Source organism: Bombus affinis, chromosome 9, assembly GCF_024516045.1.
Source record: "Bombus affinis isolate iyBomAffi1 chromosome 9, iyBomAffi1.2, whole genome shotgun sequence".
In the NCBI taxonomy this organism is placed as follows: Eukaryota; Metazoa; Arthropoda; class Insecta; order Hymenoptera; family Apidae; genus Bombus; species Bombus affinis.
The window spans coordinates 7,308,245-7,332,089 of NC_066352.1; the positions used below are offsets into that span (position 1 = coordinate 7,308,245).

The 23,845-nt window shown below is 31.9% G+C and overlaps 2 protein-coding genes across 3 annotated transcripts; one reads left to right on the plus strand and one right to left on the minus strand.

Moving 5' to 3' along the window:
* Window positions 1–317: 317 nt before the first annotated feature.
* Window positions 318–15,112, plus strand: LOC126920009 (soluble guanylate cyclase 89Da-like). Of its 2 annotated transcripts, none has more exons than XM_050729819.1 (13): window positions 318–855; window positions 6,528–6,727; window positions 7,864–8,057; window positions 8,408–8,541; window positions 9,480–9,716; window positions 10,458–10,660; window positions 11,190–11,297; window positions 11,412–11,580; window positions 12,285–12,428; window positions 12,571–12,724; window positions 13,062–13,171; window positions 13,694–13,783; window positions 13,862–15,112. In XM_050729819.1, the coding sequence occupies exons 1-13, from the start codon at window positions 814–816 to the stop codon at window positions 13,970–13,972; spliced, it is 1,896 nt and encodes a 631-aa protein (XP_050585776.1). In that variant the 5' UTR covers window positions 318–813; the 3' UTR covers window positions 13,973–15,112. The 2 variants fall into 2 exon arrangements, with proteins under 2 accessions (XP_050585776.1, XP_050585778.1); XM_050729821.1 differs by lacking the exon at window positions 318–855 and adding an exon at window positions 880–1,199.
* A 394-nt stretch (window positions 15,113–15,506) lies between these two features.
* On the minus strand, window positions 15,507–21,448 carry LOC126920022 (trypsin-1-like). The gene is made up of 7 exons (XM_050729876.1): window positions 21,206–21,448; window positions 19,549–19,732; window positions 19,050–19,212; window positions 18,413–18,621; window positions 17,208–17,410; window positions 16,935–16,989; window positions 15,507–16,346 (listed from the first exon to the last, which is right to left on the minus strand). The coding sequence occupies exons 1-7, from the start codon at window positions 21,272–21,274 to the stop codon at window positions 16,231–16,233; spliced, it is 999 nt and encodes a 332-aa protein (XP_050585833.1). The 5' UTR covers window positions 21,275–21,448; the 3' UTR covers window positions 15,507–16,230.
* Between the last annotated feature and the right edge of the window lie 2,397 nt (window positions 21,449–23,845).

Here is a 23,845-nt window from a genome sequence, read left to right on the forward strand (position 1 = left end):
CAATCCTAAAACTCTCTTTTACCTGCTGAACTTAAAAACTTCAATCTCCAAAAAATCGCTAGTCAGTATCTTACATACTTTACAAAATAGAGAAGATCGGATCAGCCTATAAATATAAATTGCATCCATTATATTTCTCAAGGCTTTTCTCATTGTCAGTAAAGCTATTCAACAGAGTCAACCACATACTTAATTTAGGAAATCACTTTCATCCGTTAAATGTAAAAGCATCGAGCTTCAACAACTATCCAGCTATCATCTCTGACATTTCACGTACTACCTTGACAGGAATGAGATCAGACTAACGTATATTACATACATATAACTTACTGTCATCGCATACGTCAGAATTTCTGACAAGTAAGGGAAACAATTCCCAGGTGTACGTACGCGATCGGAAGATGAACAGGTGTCCAAAGGTGCCAGGAAGCAAGCAGAGGAACCAGCATGCTGCGCACGCAGTCGACGTGAATCCTAACCACCCTTCCCGAGTCTGAACCCCCGTCGGCACAATGTTGAAACTCAAAGTTAGGCGCGCCGTCGAGCCGGACCAGTCTCTCTGTGTTCACTCTCTCGTAAAGAGAGATAATAAAAGCGCAATCTGATATGGCAACTGGCATGGTAATGGCGCGAAACACTTGACTGGAAGACGGCGGTGCGACGCGTTCGCCGCGACGATGCGACCGACGTTCCGCGCTCAGAAACACCGTCGTGATCGCGAAAGATCGCATTTTCCCAATTCCGGGCACGAGCTGTTTCCTTATGAATGCGTACGTCACTTGGTGAAGTAATACCGCGGAAACAGCCGGAACAATGTACGGTATGCTGTTGGAGAGTGTGCAGCACTTCGTGCAGGTCGGTAAACGTATGTACAAAGAAAGAGAAAAAGATAGACGACTCTGTGTGTGAGTGCTACGCTTTTCGTTAAACCAGTATCCGAAGATCCTGTTTATTCTCGTTCCTCGTCCGTGTTCGAATGGTACCTCCTCTGTTATTCTGAATCAACGTGTGCTAGCGTTCGATTACGTTTAGGTATTCGATTGTGTCAGGCAGTTAAAACGGTGTGCGTGGGTTGAAAGTTGAAAGAGAATTGATACGATCAGCGGTACAGTTCCTTGATCCAAAATAATGTAGTTATTTGATGGTGAGATAAGAAGGAAATGGCAATGCAGGAAGCACCGCTGTACAGGATTAATATGGTAACTGGGCCCGCGTTTTAACCCTGCTGTGTTCTTTCAGTTATTTTTAAAGTTAATTGCTTTCCTATTATTAAGAAATTATCGTTAAGATTCAGAAAGAAATTGAATAATAATTATTGATACGCGTGGTTTTTAATTTTTATTTTTTGTTCAGAATTATTTGAAATGTTAGAAGTCTTTCTGTTTGTTAAAACGTAACTCAGAGATAGAAACTTGAGGACCGTGAGAGTTAAGCAAAATTAGGGACAGAATACTGCTAGAAGGAGACTTCTGAATTGTTATTATTCCTTTAATACGATACGTAACAGTAAGATGAATAAACGTGCTCTTTATAAATTGCGGATATATACGTACAAAAATTCCTATTTTTGTGAACATATCTAAAAAAGATGGAACTTAAATAGTGATTCATATTATGTATTAAATATTATAACGACTATTCTGCTTTGGATGTTTTATATATTTCTGCGTATTATGTGCATTTTTGCGTCTAAATTTTTCATAACTTATGATTGTATCTTTCTTTTTTTTAATAAAATCCACAGAATTCTTTGTCAGTAAGGAATACCTTGTTTTATGTTTTATATATTTCGCGAGTTATTTATGTCCGTATTTAAATATTTCCTGTTGCAGACATGAATGTAAATATTTGGTAACATATGCAGTATACATATAGGTTTATTTGTGTTTCCTAGTTCGATGAATAACTTAAAATCTAGAAGCATAATTAAACATAATTGCATTAAATGTAAGTGCCGCATTTCTATAAAACAAAGATATGAAACATTCAACACAATTCTAGCAAGTAACAATAGGATGACTTATAAAAATAATATCTAATTCCTGATAATCAAAATCTTTTATGGTACTTCGTTTTTATATTTAAAAAAACGTGACTCATCTTGATTTTTAGCATCACTCTGTATACTTGATGCTGATCACTTCGATTCTTACCAGTTAAACTGATAATGAAAGTTTCTCTAAAGTCTCTCAATAGTTTTTTTCCTTATTAGATGTCATTACTTTTTTATTCCTATACATGCGCGTACCACTTTGTTATGAAATGTCAAACTTTGTTATCTTAGTAGGTATATGTACATCAATTTGTAAGAAAAACATAGGGGTATTTGAAAGTATGTACAATGAATCTGTATACCAGGTCGAGAACAAATCTTTCACCTATTGTTGTAGTCTTATAGTTATGAAATAACGTGTAAAATGCAAAGCGAAATCATATCGATTATTTATTATACAAAATAAAATCTTTAGTTCTTACTTTGCAGTTAATGGTACACATAAATTTTCTTTTATCAATTTCTTTTAAAGATCTATTACCTTCTTCAACGACTGTATATCATTCTATAGAATTATTATTACTGCTAGAAATACCGCATTGCGTTATAAAGTTTTTAGTATTCGAAATAAACCTCTACATTCTTTTCTACTTCGCTAAATGTTATTTCTTACTAAGAGGTAATCAAAGAGTTTCCTAAATTAATTTAGCAGATGAATAGTTATGCATTCTAGTATCTAGTAATTAATAATTACAAATTTTTTCTATTGCATATATTCATCATTTATGGCAAATAGATTATAAAATAATTTCATTTTTTTTAATTAATTTAACTAAACCTTTAAGTTCTTAATGGATACGTAAGTGGCACTCAAAGTTATATATCTGTACAATTTTCTTGAATCCTCTAAATATAATTTATAACCGAAAGATCATAAAATAATTTTATTATCACAGATTATTTAACAATTAAATTCTTACAAAATACAGCATAATTCGTGACTCAGTACTCGCAAATAATAGTGTGTATAATTAATGCCTACATTTATCCAACAAATATAATTGGAAACTAATTAATACAGACTAAAAGTCGCTCGATAGAACACCTTGAGAGAATATGAATTAAATTAATCGAAAAGAATTTCTCTGGGAATAGAAATCATAAAAGAACATGATCCGATCTGCAACGCGATAGCTTTCTCCAATATCCTCCTTTTCTCAGTCTCGGCGATTTACGTCCGTTCTTAATCATCTTGATAAAGTATTCCAATTTGTTTAAGTATCGATGACTGAAATAAATATTCTGATTCCTGCACGAATTTTTAATCCTCCTCGTTTCCGGAGCAAAACGATCGAATGCTTCCATAGAATTGTGCTTCCGGAAAAATTGCCTCTCTTTGTTCAGCAATTGTTGCCTTTGCAAATCTCAACCCTTTTCGGTCGTACAAACAAAATGAAACTACCTTACACTACAGTTCATAAATATTTGAATACTTTACTCGACTTACAGTAACCATGTTTAAATTTAAAGAAAATTTTATAAATGAATGACTAGAGTATGGATTTTCGCGATTAAAGATGAAGATCAGAAAATGAACGAAAAGATACTTATCTTATGTTTTCCTCCTGCGATCTTTCATTCAGAAATGAAAGAACCTGAGGCACAAGCTTGTTAAATAATGAAATAGTTTAAAGTGTGACGATCATAAACAACAGTTTTATTATTAATTATTATATTAACTTTTTGATTTGGGCAATTTAATAGCTCAATTACACGTAAGTATGGTGGCCAAAAAGAACAAAATCAGTACAGTTCGATCTATCTATAATTTTATAATGAAAGTATATTGTGTCAAAAATAAGCAAGTGTCTGGATACTTTTGAACGATCGTGTATATCGATGTGTTTATCAAGCGGCGTGCAAGTTGCTGATTTATTGTATCGTCCGAAAATAATCAGTCGTTGCGAAAAGAGTCACGTAGTGGCCGAAGGAAATGGTTTGAAGGTACGCAACAAACGAGCTACCTGAATATGGATGGATTCAGACTTCCTTTCGGTAAGACGCCTTAATTGTACGAAGATCTAAAAATAGCATCGTTCTTCCGTCACTTAAGGACGCTAATTTGTTTTTCTAAATAACTTTTGTATCAATGACGGCCGCTTAGTCAACAATTTATTATTTATTGTTCACTGTCCTTCGGTAAATATCTACGAAAGCGAATATCTCGTTTGAAGTTTCTGCAACTACGAGGCAACTAAGGAATAAATTTTATGTAAGAGGAAAATTAGCTACACTATCTCTGTTAGCATGCATGGGTCGCGTCGTCTTGATTAATTCCTTTGAAGAGATTTTACAAGGTAATTGCGATCTTTAGGGGTATTAAATCGATCGATTGAAAGTTAGGAAACCATTTAATTAAAAAATTAAAAGTCCCTTGGACGTAGGATTAGAGAATCGTTTGATTAAAAAGGTAGACAACCATTCGATCGCAAACATTTGAAAATCGTCTCATTAGAACTTGGAAAATCGTTTGTACATAATTTATGAGACAAAGTAATTATTGTAACAAGGGCTGATAGAATTAAAATATACGATAAAAGTTGTACTTGTGCATAACTCAGCGCTTAATCGATATTTGATAATTAAAAATTGACGATTCGTTTTATTTGAAAAATTTGCGTGTCCATTTGACATGTTAAATCTCACGAGGTCTCATTAATGTGAAGACGATATTAATTTTCGTGACTAAAGTCATTATGTCGGAAACAGCATTGATTATTCCACGGGGAACTAGAAATTGGCTTGATTGCGCGAATCAATTTCTTGTGAATATGTAGAATGAACAACATTTTATAAATTTAATGATATACACATGTGTATTAAGTGATCGTTCTGGGAAATGTAGCAATGAATTTTTAATATCAAGCGTACTAATTGTAGTTCATTTTATAAGTACTTTGTGCATATCAAATTAATCTCTTGTAGAAAAGAACAGACACGAATTAAACTAATGAGTTCATATTTCACATAATGAGATCTAACAAATAAAATTGTATATTTTATTTGATTTTGTAACTTACCAATGTGTGGAAAGAATAGAATTATAAATATGATCAGTATTAAATACTAGGTGCAGAAAATGTTCTGTGTGTACTTTTAATTTTACAGTCAAACAGAGGTACCTCAGAGTAAGATTCTTTAAAACTTTTTAGCATATCTGTGTACGCCTGACGTTAATTTTGTAAAATATAAGTCAAGAAAAGATTGCGAAAACAATGACAGTAAATGTGCTTGTTCAAATTTATTTTATTAATAAAAATTGCCTTGAAATTGTTGAAATATTATTTCCTTTTATCTTTAATGTAAATAGTCAGTTAAAAGTTTGTTCTTGCCCTTATTGTAACTATAATCTTTTAATATTTTCTCATATTTATTTGTCATCCGATATCAGTAAAGATATAGTCGATAAAGTACAATACACATAAAAAGTAATAGTCTGTGAAAATGATATCAGAGGAAGGAAAGGAAATTTAAAAATGGACCACGTGTCAATACTTTTAAAAGTCCGACGTGAAAGAGCAACAATAAAGAATTAATCAATACGAATGAAAAAAGTTAGCAACGTAAATGAAAAATACTTGAATGATTGAAATTTTAAAAGTCTTAAAAGTGAAGATACATTGTATTCATAAAAGTATAGAATTCTTTCTTACACCTAATAAATTCAATATCTCTATGTTTATAAATGAGTTTCATTTGAATAATGTCCAACAGCATTTTTCAAAGAAACTAATGAAGAAAATTTTATTAATTTTAGGATAAGAAATATACGTGTCCTGCAACTTGATTCATGGTAAATTAAATACAGCGAATATAAAGTCGTTACTTAGAAATGACGTAACGAGTTCCATACTACCGAGTTCGCTCTTTGTTTTTCGTGACAAGGAAACAATAGGAACTATGAAGGGTGAAATATTCCCCGGAGCATAATAAAAACAGCTAAACGTTCTATCCTTTTATATTGTCTTTTCTCACCGTTCTTGAGCCATTTTTATCGGAAATCAATCATCTGGTGGCACAAAAATCTGCGTGAAAAAAATAATAAAGCTACAAACTGAAAATTTTTTCCATGTTGTTCATCGACACGTTGAACCGTGAAAGATCATTTGTCTGAGAAACTAATATATCACTTTGACATTTTTATTTTATAACATATTACATTTTCATAAAAAGTTTTCTATATTTTTTAGAACATTAAAATTTTCTATGATATTACATTTTGAAATACCAAATTTAAATGAAATTTACAATAACGCTGTCACTGACTCTCTTCACATTACGTGGTTTTCGTTATAACGTTATATTACGTAATACAATATTTCTAAAATAAAATTTCTAAGGGTAGTATAAAATGATTCTCTAAGAAAAAGAAAAATGTGAAAGAAAGTAATATGGAAAGTAATATAACCAGAATGGAAAAAGTTTGTTCAGGAAGAATGCTAATAATGACAGAGCCATCAAATTCTCGTTACAGTTAGAATACGGCGAGGATGTGTGGCTTCAGCTCCTGGAAAGAGCTGATTGCAAACATATGGTTTTCAACACGCGACAAACATATCCCGACGAGCTTATGACCAATTTAGCTGCTGCATTAGCCGAATGCAATGGTGAATCCGTGGAGGATGTAATGCAATTCTTTGGGAAGTGTTTCGTAAGATTTTTTAGCAACTTAGGGTAAGTGAATTTTCTGATGTTTTATGAGTCATGTACAACCTAAAGATACCAAATGTGGGATAAAAAGTTCCTTTAGAGTAAAGAAATATATTGCTTGTTTAATTCGTATGAAACGATTCTACATTGCTCTAATGATAAATGTAAAAATATCATTGCATGTGTGATTGATAATTGAAACCTAGAAAAACGTAAAATGTAAATAAAATGTGTGAAAATGCTTGTTTTATTGTTTGTCTAGTTCGTACTAAATAATTTTATGTTACTCCAAAGAAAACTTAAAGAAAGACAAATAATATGTAGGTTAAAAATGAAGGAAATATAATATGTGGATAGAAAAGGAAATTTTTAGAAACACATTTGGTTTGTTGCAAAACTGGAGGTATGGAGTACTGGAGGTATGGTAACTGTGACGTTTAAATATCAACAAAGTCGAAGTCATTTACGGTCGCACAAGTTGAAACACACGCCTGATTGAATAGAGCTCGTGCCACGATATTGAATTTAGGTTCTGGCTAATTAAACGGACCAATTACCATTATACATCGAGAACTACGTGATGTAGAATTAATTATTACCTGTGGGAACGAGCATAAGTTCAATTAAAAGCTTCGATTAATATTTTATTGCATTTGAATCGATACTCCAGTTGGCATCATTAGCAAACCACTCTTCAAGCAATCAAAAGGCGTATTTACCACTACCTGCATCAAATGTTTCATCTTATTTTACTGTGCTTTTTGTTCTTACTCGATGAAAATAAGGAGAACCATGTGTCGTAACGGAGTTGAAAACTATTTGCTAGATTGTCTCTATTATATACTTGTTCTTGTTATAGTTTATGCAACCAGAATCATATGATGTATTGTTTTATCAATTTTCAATGTCTCATGAGGGAGAACTACTTGAATATGGGACATAGAACGTGATTTATGTCGATTGTAAATTTGAAATGAACTAAACGAATTTTATTTTGATGTGAATTTCTGATAATGCAATTGCTGATAGAACATTTCTTTCGAATTGTATAAAAATCCTTGTTCCGTGTCACTGCCGTTTCCGTTCTTCCAAATATTCAAAAAGTAAAATTGGAATTTTTCTAGATTGATATTCAATAGTAATTATTATCTTTGTGACAGATATGCCTGCATGATAAAAGCCACTGGACGTTATTTTTGTGACTTTCTACAAAACGTCGACAATATTCACATGCAAATGAGATTCACGTATCCACGTATGAAAAGTCCTTCGATGTACACTACGCACGTCGACCCACAGGGTGTAGTATTAGTTTATCGAAGCACTAGGAAGGGATTTACGCACTATCTTATGGGTAAGATAACACAACTTTTTAAGATGAGTCTTTTACTCCTTACGAGTGCTTCTACTTTAACTTTCGCTTATAATATATTATAGATATAAAAATATATTCTTCTTATATATATCGTATATATATGTACATAATGCATGAAAAAGAAAAAACACTTTTACGAAAGCAAAAATTTTCGAAATTAATTATAGAATGAGATAAAATCTAAAAGATACAAGGAATTATTTTTCACAAGATAAAATCGATATAAATTTAGTTACAAAATATACATTACTGCATACTACATTACTGCATACATTACTATAATTACTACATACATTATTACAAAGGTTCACTTTCATATTTTTCCTTAGGTCAGTTATTTCAAATAGCGAAAGAGCTTTACGAAACAGATTTAGTCATACGAGTATTAGGAAGTTCAAACAATATCCCTGGATCCAGAAGCGTAATGGTTAAATTTAGAATTGATTTCGACAATCGTGAATACGTGAGTAATTACATAGAAATATTTCAATCCATGGTATACGAGTAGGTACACGTATAAATTATAGTTTAATAATTAACCCCTCGTCGGCAATATGGTGTTTTAATAAGGCGATCGGCATTATGGGTCTTTCAATCCCTGACCTAATTTCTTGCTGTTTTCAACTTTAAAAATATCTGAAAAAATTCTCAGATACTTATCATAGTCTTTAATTTACCATACAAGTGATACTTCAGCCAAATGTTTAAATCTTTTTCCAATAAAAATCCAATAAAAAAATGCGGAATTATTTGTTATTGAAAAATAACACGAGACACGCGTTGAGAAAGAAAGACTGTGTATCTTATACTTATTAACGTATAAGGAACATAAAAGCCAGACGAGACACTGATCTCTAAGAGGTTAGTATATTGTATATGGAAATGAAAAAAAATTACGTGAGATTAAAATGACGTGGGCAGCAATATGAGTAGTTGAAGGTATGGTGCTCATATCACCTTTGTAGTATTTAGAACTAAATCGAAGCTACCGAAGCAAACAGTATTTACTCAGTCAGAGTCATGTAGATGTAAGTTTTTTTATCTGACACCTTCGTTTGGGAGAAATTAAGCAATAAAAATTTCGTCTGAACCTTAACGACCTTATATTGCTGGTGGGGAGTTAAAACGAAAATTTTGTATCGTTTACTAACTATCTGTTCTAATAAAAAGGAATTATTTTTAAACAATATAGAACCTCTATATAAAATGTAAATTTGAAAAACTATTAAGATTTTAGCTTAGAACATTGGAATAAATCATTCTAACTCTTACAATGGTCATCGCCATACTCGATATAAAATTTCCATGCTTTTTCATAAAATAAAATTATTTTTTACTTTCTTTGTATTTACATATATATCTGCACTTAAACTTTAAAATTATCCATGTTCACGTTCTTAGATCGCAAAGAACAACAGTATGAAAACTCCACTTGGCCGTGAATTAGCACCGGTGTCAATATCGTTCCTTTTACGTCTTTTCCCATTTGGAGTGGTAATCAACAAGGACATGAGGATATTGGGGGCCGGTGATAAACTCCTGCAAGCATGGGGTGGCAGTTCGTCCATTTTGAATAAACACGTCACGGATGTTTTTAAATTCCGTAGGCCTAAAGGAATATCTTTCACGTGGGGAAATGTAAGGGAGCTTTTTATGACAAATAAAGCAAAAAGTGTCTAATTTTCTTGAAGTTCAGGGACAAGGATATTGCATTATATAACTATATCTCATATCCATGTAAAATGTCTTTTCGTATAAGAGTCTTTCACATTGAGTTGATATAACTTTCCATTTCGAAAAGTTACATGTTTGGAAAATAATTTTCAACGCTTCTAAATTTATATTTATTTTAATTACTATTATACTACATTGTTTTACAAATTAATGATTTTGTCAAACGAAATGGTTGCTCTATTTAACGGGACATTAAATTAAATTACATTTTTACATACTTTATAAAGTATAGTTCTTCCAAGTAACACTAAAAACACGTAGGAGTAATATTTAATGGGTGAAGGAAATTTCTGCTTATGTTTCACTATGAATTTACCTAAACATTCATAAAGTTTTCATTAATATTGTAAACTTCTACTTTAAATTCTCAATATCATCGCCATTACTCCGCGTACTAACTAATAAATTAATCAACAAGAAACCTTGATTACGTATTTTATCAGTTTTATAAAAGTCTACCTACTTCCCAAGAAAATAATATTTCATTACTATCTTCTTAAGTAAAGCTCGTCCTAGTTACTCTTTCGCAACATGACCATCGTAATTAATTCCTTCTTAATAAGTTCATTAACGATTTATTCCTTAATTGACATCCATACTTGTCAAAGTCTTCGACAAAGTGATAACTTACCTGCATATGGACAGGTGATGTACTTGCATTCTGTGATGTTCGAATTGGAGCTGGTCAGATTAAACGATAACGATGCTTCATCTAACTCAGACAATACCCCAAGCACCAGTTCGGGATTGGATAGGCGCGGCAGTCAAGGAGCCAGGAGCATACTATTGAAAGGTCAAATGAGATATATCGAGGATCTTAAAGCAATTATTTTCTTATGTAGTCCCCTGTAAGTTGATGAAACATATGTATATATGAGCCTCTCAGAAGCTAAATTGGTCAACTTGATGTAATCTATCTCGATTTTATTGATTTTATTGGTTATGACTATATGATTGATATTCAACTTTTATAAAGATAGTGACCTACGTTATCGCTCAGAAGTTTAAAATGGATTATTTATGATGAAAAGGAAATTGGATTTTTTAATGGAAAAGTATGGATGAATATTGGTTAGTACGTAACTATATAAAGAGTGAAAAGATTGTATTAAAATTACTAGCCCATATTTTTCTTTGTATTTTTTGACAATTTAATTTTTTATATTTGGTCCTATATCTAATAATAAAAAGTTCTAAATGAATTTAAAATAAGATAATTCGAAAACTAATTTTAGATAATAATGACATATTATTTTTCTATTATATAAGTTTCTAATATTCCATGTAGTTGATCAATACGGCTTCTGAGTTGCTCATCTCAAAATACCAAAGAACGAAACCGGTAAAAATATAAGACAATCAAAATATTTTCGACAGAATTAACAGTTTAGACGAATTGCTTAACATGGGCCTGTACCTGAACGACCTAAATACTCACGGCTTGAGTCGTGAATTAGTACTCGCCGGATGGCAACATTGCGGAAGGTACAATATTATTTTTTAACTACGGGTAAGATTGACTGAACTATAATTCCACTCGTTTCAATTAGATACATTGTCATCGACAAAATACATATATGTTTCGATGCGTTATGTCAGATTAGAGATGATGTTTGAGAGGGCTGAGCAGAGATCGACCGAATTGGAAAACAGCTACGCGTTGCTGGATCGCTGGAAGAATAAGAGCGACGAGCTTTTGTATTCCATGATCCCACAGACGGTTGCTGATCGATTGCGTGCTGGAGCTTGTCCTTTAAGCACTTGCGAGGTATTTGAAGATCTTGTAACGTAATATTTTGAGTGCTTAGCGTTTTCAAGATCTCGTAAAATATTATTGTAATGTGTCTCTGAAATATTATTGTAATATATTTTATCATTCTTTGTAGCAAAATGTATAAATATGCATATATTGGATTTTGTCACGATTATTGCTCGCATAACGGACACTGTATAAATATTGGACGTTATCTCTGCGAAATATTACCGTATCGTAATCCGTTTTATTCGAAATATTGTGGTAATTGATCATGTTAAACTTTAACCTTTACGCTGCCATATTTTACTGTAGTCGCCAGTCCATAATTCATGAAGGGATATGATTTTGATCCTCGAGCTGTTAGAATTTATTTTCTTCCGTTGTGACTATGCTAACAATGGTACAGATGCTGACAACGTGAAAGATATAAAAAAGAGCGAAGATTACAGGACCTTCTTTTTATTCTAAAATTGAGATTTTTCGAATTGGAGCAATTAATTATGCAGTGTAAGGGTTAAGCTCTGAGAGTAGAAATTTCGAATAGATGAAATGACAGAATAAAATTTGTTTAAAATAGAAAGTTATTAAATACACATATTTAATTACTTTAAATATAAAAAACTTATAATACAGGAAAAATTAATTTTTACAAAGCAAGAGGTCAAAATCTTTGATGTCCAATAGATCAGTATTTCAATATTCTTTTCCTTTTATAGTCATTCGAGTCTATCTCCGTGTTATTCTGCGAGCTTTGCGACTTCGATTATTCGACGATCGAAGGTGCAATGGACATTGTCTCATCGATGAACGCTGTTTTTTCTTGTTTCGACTCGCTGATGGATGAATTTAACGTATACAAAGTGAGTTTCATATGTAATTTAAGCACTCCACTGCATTATTGTCAGAATAAAAATAAAATAAAAATACACGCGAGAACAGGATACATCGATAGTTTTATAGACGTTTCAACACAAGATATTTTACCTTTACGACTTTCAACAGGTAGAAACAGTCGGCCGGGTCTATATGGCAGCCAGTGGTGCGCCGGATAGAACGGAAAATCACGCGCAAAATATCGCAGACGTTTCGCTGCAGCTGCTGAAACACGTCCGATCCCTTAAGTTACCCTCTGGTGTCGATATTCAAATTCGTATAGGTAACTTAACACAAGATTTGTTTCCAATATATTTCATTTTTTATAATTTGTTTTTTTTTATTTTTCTCTTTTTCTTTTTTCTTTTTTACCAGATATTAAAAGTCATATAGACAATTTAGCCCGGGATTCATTTAAAATAAATCGTTTCTGTTTCGCTTTCTTTTTACTGTCTTATCCTCTTTTCTTTTCTTTTCTTTTCTTTTCTTTTCTTGTTTTTTTTTTTTTGCCATCAAAGTAGACTTAGTTTTTATAACAAATAGTCTGGTTTTCTTTCATATTTTCGAACGATTGAGCGAGAAGGAACATGGTATAATACAAGTGTGTTCTACTTTCCTAGGGATCCATTCCGGACCAGCTGTAGCAGGTGTAGTTGGCATCAAAGTACCTAGATATTGCTTTTTCGGTGACACTGTGAATACTGCTTCTAGGATGCAAACGACTAGTCTGGTAAGTTCATTTATTTATGGTCAATTCCACCGCGAAGGGATTGAATGAGTAGAACGAGGCAGAATAAATTTAAATAGACGAGTGAATCTTTTTTATACGAAGGGACTGAACGCGGTAGAAACATTGAATTTACGTGCTACTATTACTGGAATTGAATTACTTCAATTAATATAATTTTATACATTTTAAAATATTTTATGTTTTACCTCGCTAGTAAATACGACCGTAGAAACTCCATAATATTTTTTCTAACAATTTACAAACAAGTTAATCAAAATTCAATTTCGAGACATATATAGCCATTTCGAACTTACAACTTATTCAGATTTAGTACTCTCACTTAATAATTCAACACATACTATTTTAGACCCTATTCTACATCGCGTTTTGTTCTGTCATAATTTAAAAGAAATAAAAACTCTTACCCTTTCATTGCCTATGTTTACGATACAATCGATTTTCATGTTCGACCAATTCAAATTTATCAGTGTACACAGTGGTTTAAACATTTTCACGATTCAGCCTGGAAAGGTGCAGATCTCATCAGATGTGAAAGCGTTATTACCACCGGATCGGTATTACGTTGAATCACGCGGATTGGTTTGGGTCAAGGTTCGTATCGCAGAAAGTTTAATTTAGGGATTCCCGCACACCATGTTGTATAATTCGTTGGTTTACTGTTCCGTGTAGGGTAAAGGTAACATGGAAACTTATTGGTTATCCGACAAAGTAGACACGGATGGTAAATCGACCGAGCAACAAGCTACTAAGCCGGAAGGACTTCTAGTCACTGATATTTAAAACGTGGTCAAATGGAGAATTAGATAATTCTAATTATTTACTAATTATACTTCTTTTTATGGTTCAATAATTGGATCCCTCTTAGTTAAAGTATCCATCCTATCATACAAAAACTGAGGGAAAATAAAGTTTTAGTATTTTCTTTGTGCCATAAATATCTTTTCCTTTTTTATTCATTCTAAAATATTCAATTCAAAAATTTTATTTTATAACACCGTCTGTAGTGTAATTTTACTTGAAAGATAAGGAAACACAAGATATTTATTTCAAATATATTAAATATATGAAATATTTTGAAAAAGTACTGCATAGGATATTCTGACTAAAGGGGACCGTGTTAGAAACAATCAGAATCACTTTATTAGTGTGCAATCACGCGTGCAATCGACATACTGATTAGATTGTTTTAGTTTTATGTTGATGTATAGAGATATAATAGTTCGTGAATAATCGTGACATATGCGTTTACTCAAATATCGTTTAGGTGTTACTCGTTCATAGATTTCAATGTTATTTAATGTAAATGTTTTATACAATGATTCGTCGAATGATGAAAAAGATACGGAATTTAGTTACAAAAACAGTAAAGTAAACGAACTTTTCTCCCATTTTAGTTATTTTCTCCCTTTTTCCCTTTCTTATTTTCCTCGCTACCTCCGGTATATTATAGGCTTAAGAGACTGTTTGCTGAGCTAAGCTTTCCCAATTGCTCTTTATATCCTTCCTCCCGCAACATTTTCTTTTCCTTTTATTTTCTTCGTTTCCACATCAATTCTTTCACTCCTATATCTGTTGTACCTTGTTCTTACTATTATTACCTTTTAACTTCAATATCTTAAAATTTGATAACATTTTTAGTACATATTTAAAACAGTGTTTGTTATACAGAAAAGATATACACATGAGTGTTAGACCTTAAATGCATGGTTTGTGTTAAATATAATAAAACATTTGAAGATTATTAACTTATGTCTCAGAATACCACAGAAAAATAATTTTAAAGAATTATCTGGGGAGAAAGAAACTATTTGTTGCTGTACAGGATAATATTTCATTAAGCAATTGCAAACAATCGGGATTAAAATTTCAATAATTTTATTTAATATTAACAATATAAAAAGTTCATTTGTAACATAAATATAAATAAACAACGATAAAATTACAATCAATTTATAAGTTGAGTATTATCGAACATTTTACGTATAGATTGCTATAAATATTTAAATTATCTAAAATGTGAAAAATATTACGAATTTAATTTCATAAAATCGATCGATCAATCGTTTAAATGATCGAATTTGTATTAAATGAAGAACAATCGACGTTTCACTGTATAACGAGTAACGCAAACGACACGATAGGCGTTTGATTTCTTCGTGACACGACAAATCATGCTGCGCTCGGGTAGCAGGTACGTGAGTTTTCACCGAAATTCCACGTTGAAAAAAAAACAGAGAAAGTCCAGGTGACTTTCTTTCTCGTGCGTTCGATGTTATGTACGAGTCGGACGCTCGATACGTGCCTTAATTTTCAATTGTCTCGCCTGCATCGACGTAGAATAACGGATCGCGAAGCTAGCTATTATTTTTAACTTCTCGTGAACTCCATGAAACTAATTTCATCCCTCTATAATCTTCTATCTTTTTTTACAGTTGAGAATAAAATTAATAATTACGTATGATTACATACTTTCTTCTCTTTTCGTCCCACAGTCACTAATAATTAATTCATTTGGCTTTGGCTTAACTATGAAATATATTGAAATTTCGTTATTTACTAATTTTGATCATTTTCTTATATTCCATAATGTAAAGTTTCGACGTAACTTTAGTTCTAAGATATAAAATTTTGAATTCCTTTATCAAAGTAAGAAATTAACAATAGCTATTGATAGATTACTTGATAATGAAAGGATACAATAAATATGAAAAACAATATTTTGACATTATAGAGGGTTAATCTATAGATGTATAGTTGATAAATAAATTTAGTGTTGAATGAAAGACCACCAAGATTAAATATGCTGAGCCTGTGGTCATATTGTTTCATGGTCGACTATAAAAATTCGTTAAAATCCTAAATTCCTGGAAGAAATATTCCACGAGGACGAACTCTAGTCTTTTGAAAAATACACTTGTAGGATCGTGCGAGTATTAAGTTTTCAGTCAGCCAGGACGATGAATATAAAAATAATCGAAACATGAGTCAAGATTCTTGTACGCGTATCGTGACCTTTCGATTATTATTCATTGTTTAAATTAACAGTAACACCCGTCCTTGGTGTTATTCGCTATCCATGAGAGGTAACGATTCACCCTGCTGTAAACGCCGGGATAGCCAGGCTTTGCGCATCCTTCGCCCCAGGATACCACTCCTGCGAATTTAGATATGTAAATTCGTTTAGCTATAAAACAGACAATGGATACAAAGCGAATCCTAATTTAATATGAATTCCGGAAATATATCGAGGAGTAAGAATTCATTTTCCATTATGATTATATGGTTGTAAATCAATACATTTCTCACTGGTAACTTTATTATGATTTTACTTTTTTGATTGAGATTAATAATTGGTAATTTTATTAAGAAAGATGCAATCTTCTGCAATTAACATTGGGACAAGAATTTGGAAAGTTGGTTCTTATTACTTAAATATTGTTAATTGAAATAAATATATGTAAAAGATTTCCTTTCTCCAGAGTCACTTGCAATTAATCTGTTTGTATGTAATACTCAGTTGTAGGAACATGTGAAAATATTTTTATTTACTAATATTAATCGTTTTCTTATTTTCCAATTTATTGTTACTATAGCTGTTATTGTGATTATAGTTTGAAATCTCTTTATTTTTCCAGAAACATATTGATCTTTCATTGACATGTAATACGCAACTTTATGACTCGCTCTGTATCTCTTCCGCCGAATTTCTATTCTTTATCAAACGATAGAACACGAATCTTACCAACTACTTGATAGCTGTTGTCATTAAAAACATGTAAGGGGCCACCACTGTCTCCCTAATAAAAAAAGAAAGAATCAAACATTATAATTTTAAACAGCATATTTTTCTCTTTAGTATTAAGTGACAAACGTGTACACAAAAGTTTGATGTATGTATATGTGTCAATATATATGTGTAAATGCAAATGTATAAAGACGTAATAATTTTATTCGTACGTGTTGTAAATCGAAAAGATGTTAGAAACAACAACGAAAGGAATTTTTCTTTTATTACCTGACACGAATCCTTGCTTCCTTCTTGATAACCAGCGCACAGCATATTGTCTGTGATCCTCCGCGCCGGATATTTAGTTGCGCGACACTCGGCGTTCGTGAGAATCGGAACCGTCACTTCCTGCAGAGTTTGCGATATCGAGCCAGCCTCTTCTAATGCGCCCCAACCAGTTACTGTCCCATTTAATCCAGCAAAAGTTTTAGCTGAAAATGGAGTTTATATGTGCTTTTTTTCAACACAATAGAACTTTCTATTTTCGTTTCTTTTTTTAATATTCGTAGGTGCATTAAGGACAGGCACAATACTTTTTTTAAACAATAGTAAGGAAGTTAATATTGCACTCTCTATTAGTTTCATTTTTTACATTTAATCTCTAATAATCTAACCTTTTACTTCTATTTCGATTACAAAAGATATATATAACAATTTGATAACAAGTAGAATGCACCTCAAATATTGTATATCAAAATAATTTAAATCTATCCAACAAAGATAAGAAAAAGATATGAATATACATTACATATGAATATATTGCGAGTAATTCATCTCAAATTCTACTAGAGTAATATTAATTGAAATTCCAATATATATTTTTGAATTTTATTTGAAATTTTTTCCAATAAAAACGATGCTCGCAAAGGGGCGGACAGAGCAGGAGAGGATGAGTACTTCTCATCCTTATAGGGTCTACGTCGAAGGAGGGTTTTGCGTCGCTCTAGATGGTCATAGGGGTTGTCATGCCGAGAAGGTTCTGGGTCCTCCTCGGACTTGCACGGCGGCCCAGGAGATGGTGTTAAGAAGTGTGGTCCCTTTCAACGCCCAAATTAGATCTAAGGAATGGCTCCCTCAGAATGGGAGAAGACGCAGGAGCCGTCCGGCAGTAATTTGTAAGAGATCCCGGGACACTCTTGTTTAGCGTTAGGTAGGCCACCGTAGGGTTTTAGTCGACAAATCCGACACTACCCCACCGCTTCGCAGAAGAGCGGCGGGGTGTCTATGAGCATTTCCCCATGTATAAAAAGAAAAGATATTTTTGCATTTGTATCGGAATGAGTCATAGCAAACAAAGCAACTAGAATTTCAATTATAGTAAACGTCTTATCGTTAAATCTGCATTTTAAAGAATTATTACGTCGAATGGAAATTTATTTATGATTTACTATGAGCTACTATACCATTGACTATCGCAATATTTAGAACGTTACCTCGTTCTGGAAGACAAACAGGCCTCATCTTTCCCTCGAATCGAATGGCGTCCTTCAGTTTGACGAGCGCGATGTCATTGTTATAGTTGTACGTCGAATAACCGCTATGCTTGATCACTTTCTCGACTTTGAATTCTTGAATCTCTGTCTCTGTGGTAGAATTGCGATCGTGCTCTAATATCCGAATTAACATGAGTTTCGGATCGAACCTGTTTCAATTATTTATGGATTGAATTCATGTTACAATAGATCAAGATATCAATGGAATAATTGATCCATTAAATAGTGTCACATGTATGCTGTCATTGGTATATATATTACACCATATGTAATGAAAAATTGCTACTCTTTATTTTGTTATTTTTAAAAATATCATTTAAAATTAATAGAAGCGAAAATGTTACAAATTTCTATATCAAATTGGAAAATAATCTCAAAATAACGTAGCATAACAATCCTATTGTAACTATTATCGTATACGATACAGCGAAATGATTCGAATTGTTCTAATGTCAATAATGATATTTCCGATGTTGCTACATTATTACGGTATATAATTATGTACTATATAATACTGTATACATTATTATTGTGTATAATAAATTACTATATGGATACTATAATATTACGAAATTACCTGTCGACACAATGAGCAGCGGTTAATACATAACTAGAACTTATAACCGATCCACCGCAATAGAATCGTCCTCTAAACATCATTAATGCCATCCATGGATATTGATTAACTTGGGTCTCAACACCACCTACGATCCGTTTCTGCGTGTTCGTTAAACCACATTCTAGAAAATAACATATTATTACATAAGTTTAATTAATTTTATTAAGTAATGTACTTTAAATGCAAAATAAAGACATAAGTAAAAACAAAATAATAGCAATTTTTATTCATTGGTTTATTTGAATCTAATTTATCTGAGTCTTTATTGTTGTTTTACTGAATTTATTTAACATTACTTTTAGTCCTAATTAACAATATTAATATCAATGTATCACAAAATTGTAAATGAAAAACTTATATAAATTGATCTCTATTAAATAAGTCATAAGGAGTATTTATTGTATATCTTCAAATTTTTAATATTGAACAAATAATCTTATTTCGAGTTTAAACTCACTGCAAGGTAAACACGATTCAGTCGCTGGTCTCGGAAGTTCAGTTGTTGTCACGGGTACTGTTATGGATCCACCAGCGGATATTAAACTGGCCAGCCATTCCCAGAAATTTTTATCATCCGTAGCTGCTATATTATACTGCGTTGCATTTAAGTCAACTTCTTCAACGGGGATTGGCGAACGTAACTATAAATTTTTATATTTATGTCACTTTTTGTTGTTTTAACTGCAGAAACAATATATTGGAAACAAGCATTTGTACTTTCCGTAAATCTTAAGCAAAAAATTTATATTAATTTTAACAAGATCCCCGATATTTATTGCAAAATGGCTTTATTATTTCCTATGATTAACCAATTGCATAATATAGATATAGATATTGATATGAATGTGTTATAATTAATGCCTTCACACATTATGCTTTGGTATATTATTAATTGACTAAACGCGATAAATGTATTTATTTTCTATAAAACTGATCGTTTAAATTTTAATGTATTATGTCTTTTTCACAAAACTATCCGAAAAATGTGTTTCTATCTTTAATAACTATGAAAAGATCAATTTTTCATATGCTGAAAAGAGATGCGATCCTCAGAAGAACAAAGATTATTTTATCGAGCAACATTTATATTTTGAATATTTATGTTTAAAAATTGAAGTCGATAAATATTCAACACACAAGCGTGTACTTCAATCTTTGATTTCAAATTCGAACGTACGATTGTAAAAACACAGAGCATTGATCTGAACATCTTTCATCGCCGTTATGTGTCCTCAATATAAATTCTCATTACATATGCAAAGAGGTAAGAGATTATACCTAATAAATATTATAACAAATTCTATTTTTCGAGAAAAAGAAGCCATTAAGTTACCTCTAGCGCCTCACATAAAAACAAAACTCTAATAAATCGTAAAATAAAGCTTACATTTGATTCCCCAAGAGGAAAGAATGACCCCATAAGAATTTCATACTATCATTCTTCACTCGTGATTCAATTCAGCCATTCAATTTCATTACCCCTATTTTATCAAACATCGACCTTAACTTCTCCAAGGACGAGTTTATTTCAGGATGGTAAAATGTTTCTTCAGATAAGGGGAAGGCTATTCTTTATTTTTCATTTCTATGTGTTCAAAGAATATAGATATGAAATGTAGGAAAATATCTTTAAATTATGAAATGTTTCAGGTTATATGGTACAATCATGCACCTGTATGTAGTTAATGTATTTTTCCACCTTCGTGTATTAATAAAACATAAATTAAAGGAATACATGTAGTAACGTACGAAAGCTTCAATTGGTGTTTCATATATTCTACTCTTGCACGTATTAAATTAGCGATATTTTAAATAAATACGATAGAAATAGATTTTAAATTTAGGAAATATTGGAAGAAATACTTTTTACGTATCTATAATCCATATTTATGTAAAATAATCCATAACAACAGAGTGTAATGATCTGTAGACTCTACGAATAACTTACAACTCGTGATTCGCAAAATTTCACCAATAAATTAATATTCAATTATATATGTTTTTAATTAATTGTAAGAAGTTAATTCACTCAATTAATCCAATTATTCGTGCACGGTTTGGGAAAGTGTCGAGGTCTTTTGTAAACGATGTACCACGATTAATCGGTTACTTACTTTCTCGCAATTAACGGCACACGTTGCTGCGAACACAATGATCACGCAGAATATCGTACGGATCCACATGTTCGCGTCGATCGCGGAACGAATACTATCTTGTCACGGAACGAATACTATGAATTCTGTACCGCTTGGCCACTGAATAAAAGGGAGCAACCAATTGAATCGGACTCGGAATCTACACTTCCTACCAGGTCGACGTACACTTTCACACAACACTTCGACGATGCTCGTCACTTCTTTATTTATACGGAATAGTGGACTGGCGAGTAGCTGAGGTGAAAATTTAGGCTGACCGTATGTAAATTTACGGACGCAGGCAAACAACATTGCGTATGGAAACGACGCAAGTATAGGTGGAATCCTGCAACGTCGATTGTACGGTTTGCCAATCTTGTTTGTTCATTCGATATTAAACGATGGTATACAGCTTATATAAACAAAATATATAGAAATTTTGTAATTTACTAAGACCTATTAACTATCTTCTTATTTTCCTATTTATTGTCAACGTAATCATCATTTACTGTTATCTTAGTATGAGATCTCCTTATTTTTTTTAGAAAGATGTGGATTATCTAAATTTATTGAAACCTATTACTCAAATTTATGAAACACTCGCTTTATATCTCTTTCACCGAAAATTCCATTTTTTATGAGCATAAATCTTATCAGCTACTCGATAAACGTCGTCATTACTGACATGTGGAGGATCACCACGATAATAAAGGTGAAAGAAATAAAAATGATAAATTTAAATAGCACATTTTTCTGATAAATATTCAGTGACACACGTATAAATACATAAAAGTTTGATGCACGGTCGTGTGTAAAGGTAAATGTACAATGACGTAATACTTTCATTTATATACATTGTAAAGCGAGATGTTAACAATAATAATGGAAGGGATTTTTCTCTCATTATCTTGCACATACTCTTGCCTTCCTTATCGGTACCAGCGCACAGCACATCATCTGTGATTCTTGACGGATACTTAGTTTTACAATAGTTCTTCATGTAAATCCGAAGCATCATTTCCTGCATACTATCTGAGAGTCCTCGTTCACATAATTCTCGCCAACCAATTACTGTTGCGTTCTTTTGTTCGTAATATAGCTCTACAAATGGATTTTGATATGTTTTTTTTAAATAAAATAGACATTTTTTTTGTTCCTCTTTCAAAAATATTTCTAGGTACAATAAGACCGAAAGATTTGATAGTTTTATCAGTAATAGCACATAAAGTTTAATTTTCTCTTTCATAGAATAGTGTTCAATTTTTAATAATTTCGTCCTTTTAAAGAAGAAAAAAAATATTTATAGCAATTTCACGACAAGTGATATTTCCCTTAAAAATTGTATAGCAAAATAATTTAAATATGTCTATCAAAAAAAGGAATATAAAATTTTACTAGACAATATAGGTATTTTTGTATTGAAATGAATCGAATTTACATTGAAATGAATTGAATTTGAATTAGATCAAACTTCCCATTAAACAAATATCGCAAGGAATGAGAAGTTATTTCTGGATTATGTCATGCACAAAGCTATCGTACCATTGTATATTACAACATTTAGAACGTTACCTGGTTGTGGCAGGCAAGCAAACCTCATGTCTGTATTGAATTTAATGGCGCTATTCAGTTTCAGGCGTGCGATGTCATTGTCATTATTGGACGGTGAATAACCCTTATGTATAATAATTTGCACCTCATTAAATTCTTGGCGCTTTATGTTTGTAGAATTCCTGTCGTTCAATATTCAAATCAAAGCTCCTAGTTGTCCCAATAATTTATGGATTAAATTTATGTTACAGTAGATCAAGATATCAATGGTATAACTGATTGATTAAACACTATCACATATAAATTATGTTAGAAAATATATATATATATATTACAGTGTGTCAAGGTATATGGATCATAGCACCCTTATGCGGGTGAGGCCTCACTTTATTGTCTGTTTCGACGACTAACATAATCAACAGCCTTGCCTCATTTACACTTATCTCCAAGACCAGATTGGTACCTTGATTTCAATTTTTTCACGGGCAAGATTAAGTTCTGTATGTCAGTTTCGATTTATCGTGCGCCTATGTACACATCAGTAGTAATAATGTACTTGTTAGGAGAAGTAAAACCGATTAGTGTCGGATCGTTACGACATTACGCATTTACGATGAATTTATTTAATTGCGTGGTGTACAAGATAAAATTGTAACAAATCACTATAGCTCTTATAGTATATCTTTGTGTGGTAATGATGAGCATGTCCTAGGTCAGGACATGGTATAATTAAATTACTAATCTGATTTAATTCTTTTATGTCTTTACGATATGTTTAAATTGAGATGTTTATTGCTAATGACACAAATATTGCGTGAAGCACCTATTGCATTCTAGTTTTTGTATACCTCAGCAAAATAACGTAATAAGGAAAATATCATTAAAAATATTAATGCTTCGAATAAAGATATTCCCGATGCAAAGAGAATGCCACTACATAGATAGGCATCGTTTTCATTAATCGCAGAACACTAACGTCTGTAACTTCTACCACTGGTAATTCATTTGTAGCCTTCGTTTGTAAAGAATATCTTTTTATTTTCCATAATTAAATACATAATAATTCAA

What these genes read in the sequence shown, in the direction of transcription:
- LOC126920022 (XM_050729876.1), bottom strand. Translation starts at nt 21,274, where the DNA reads ATGTGGATCCGTACGATATTCTGCGTGATCATTGTGTTCGCAGCAACG. An exon ending in TGAATCGTGTTTACCTTGCA is followed by an intron (nt 19,213 to 19,548) that starts GTGAGTTTAAAC and finishes GTTATTTTCTAG; the next exon opens with AATGTGGTTTAACGAACACG. An exon ending in CAACAGCTATCAAGTAGTTG is followed by an intron (nt 16,347 to 16,934) that starts GTAAGATTCGTG and finishes CTAAATTCGCAG; the next exon opens with GAGTGGTATCCTGGGGCGAA.
- LOC126920009 (XM_050729819.1), top strand. Translation starts at nt 814, where the DNA reads ATGTACGGTATGCTGTTGGAGAGTGTGCAGCACTTCGTGCAG. An exon ending in AGATTTTTTAGCAACTTAGG is followed by an intron (nt 6,728 to 7,863) that starts GTAAGTGAATTT and finishes TCTTTGTGACAG; the next exon opens with ATATGCCTGCATGATAAAAG. An exon ending in GTCCTTTAAGCACTTGCGAG is followed by an intron (nt 11,581 to 12,284) that starts GTATTTGAAGAT and finishes TTCCTTTTATAG; the next exon opens with TCATTCGAGTCTATCTCCGT.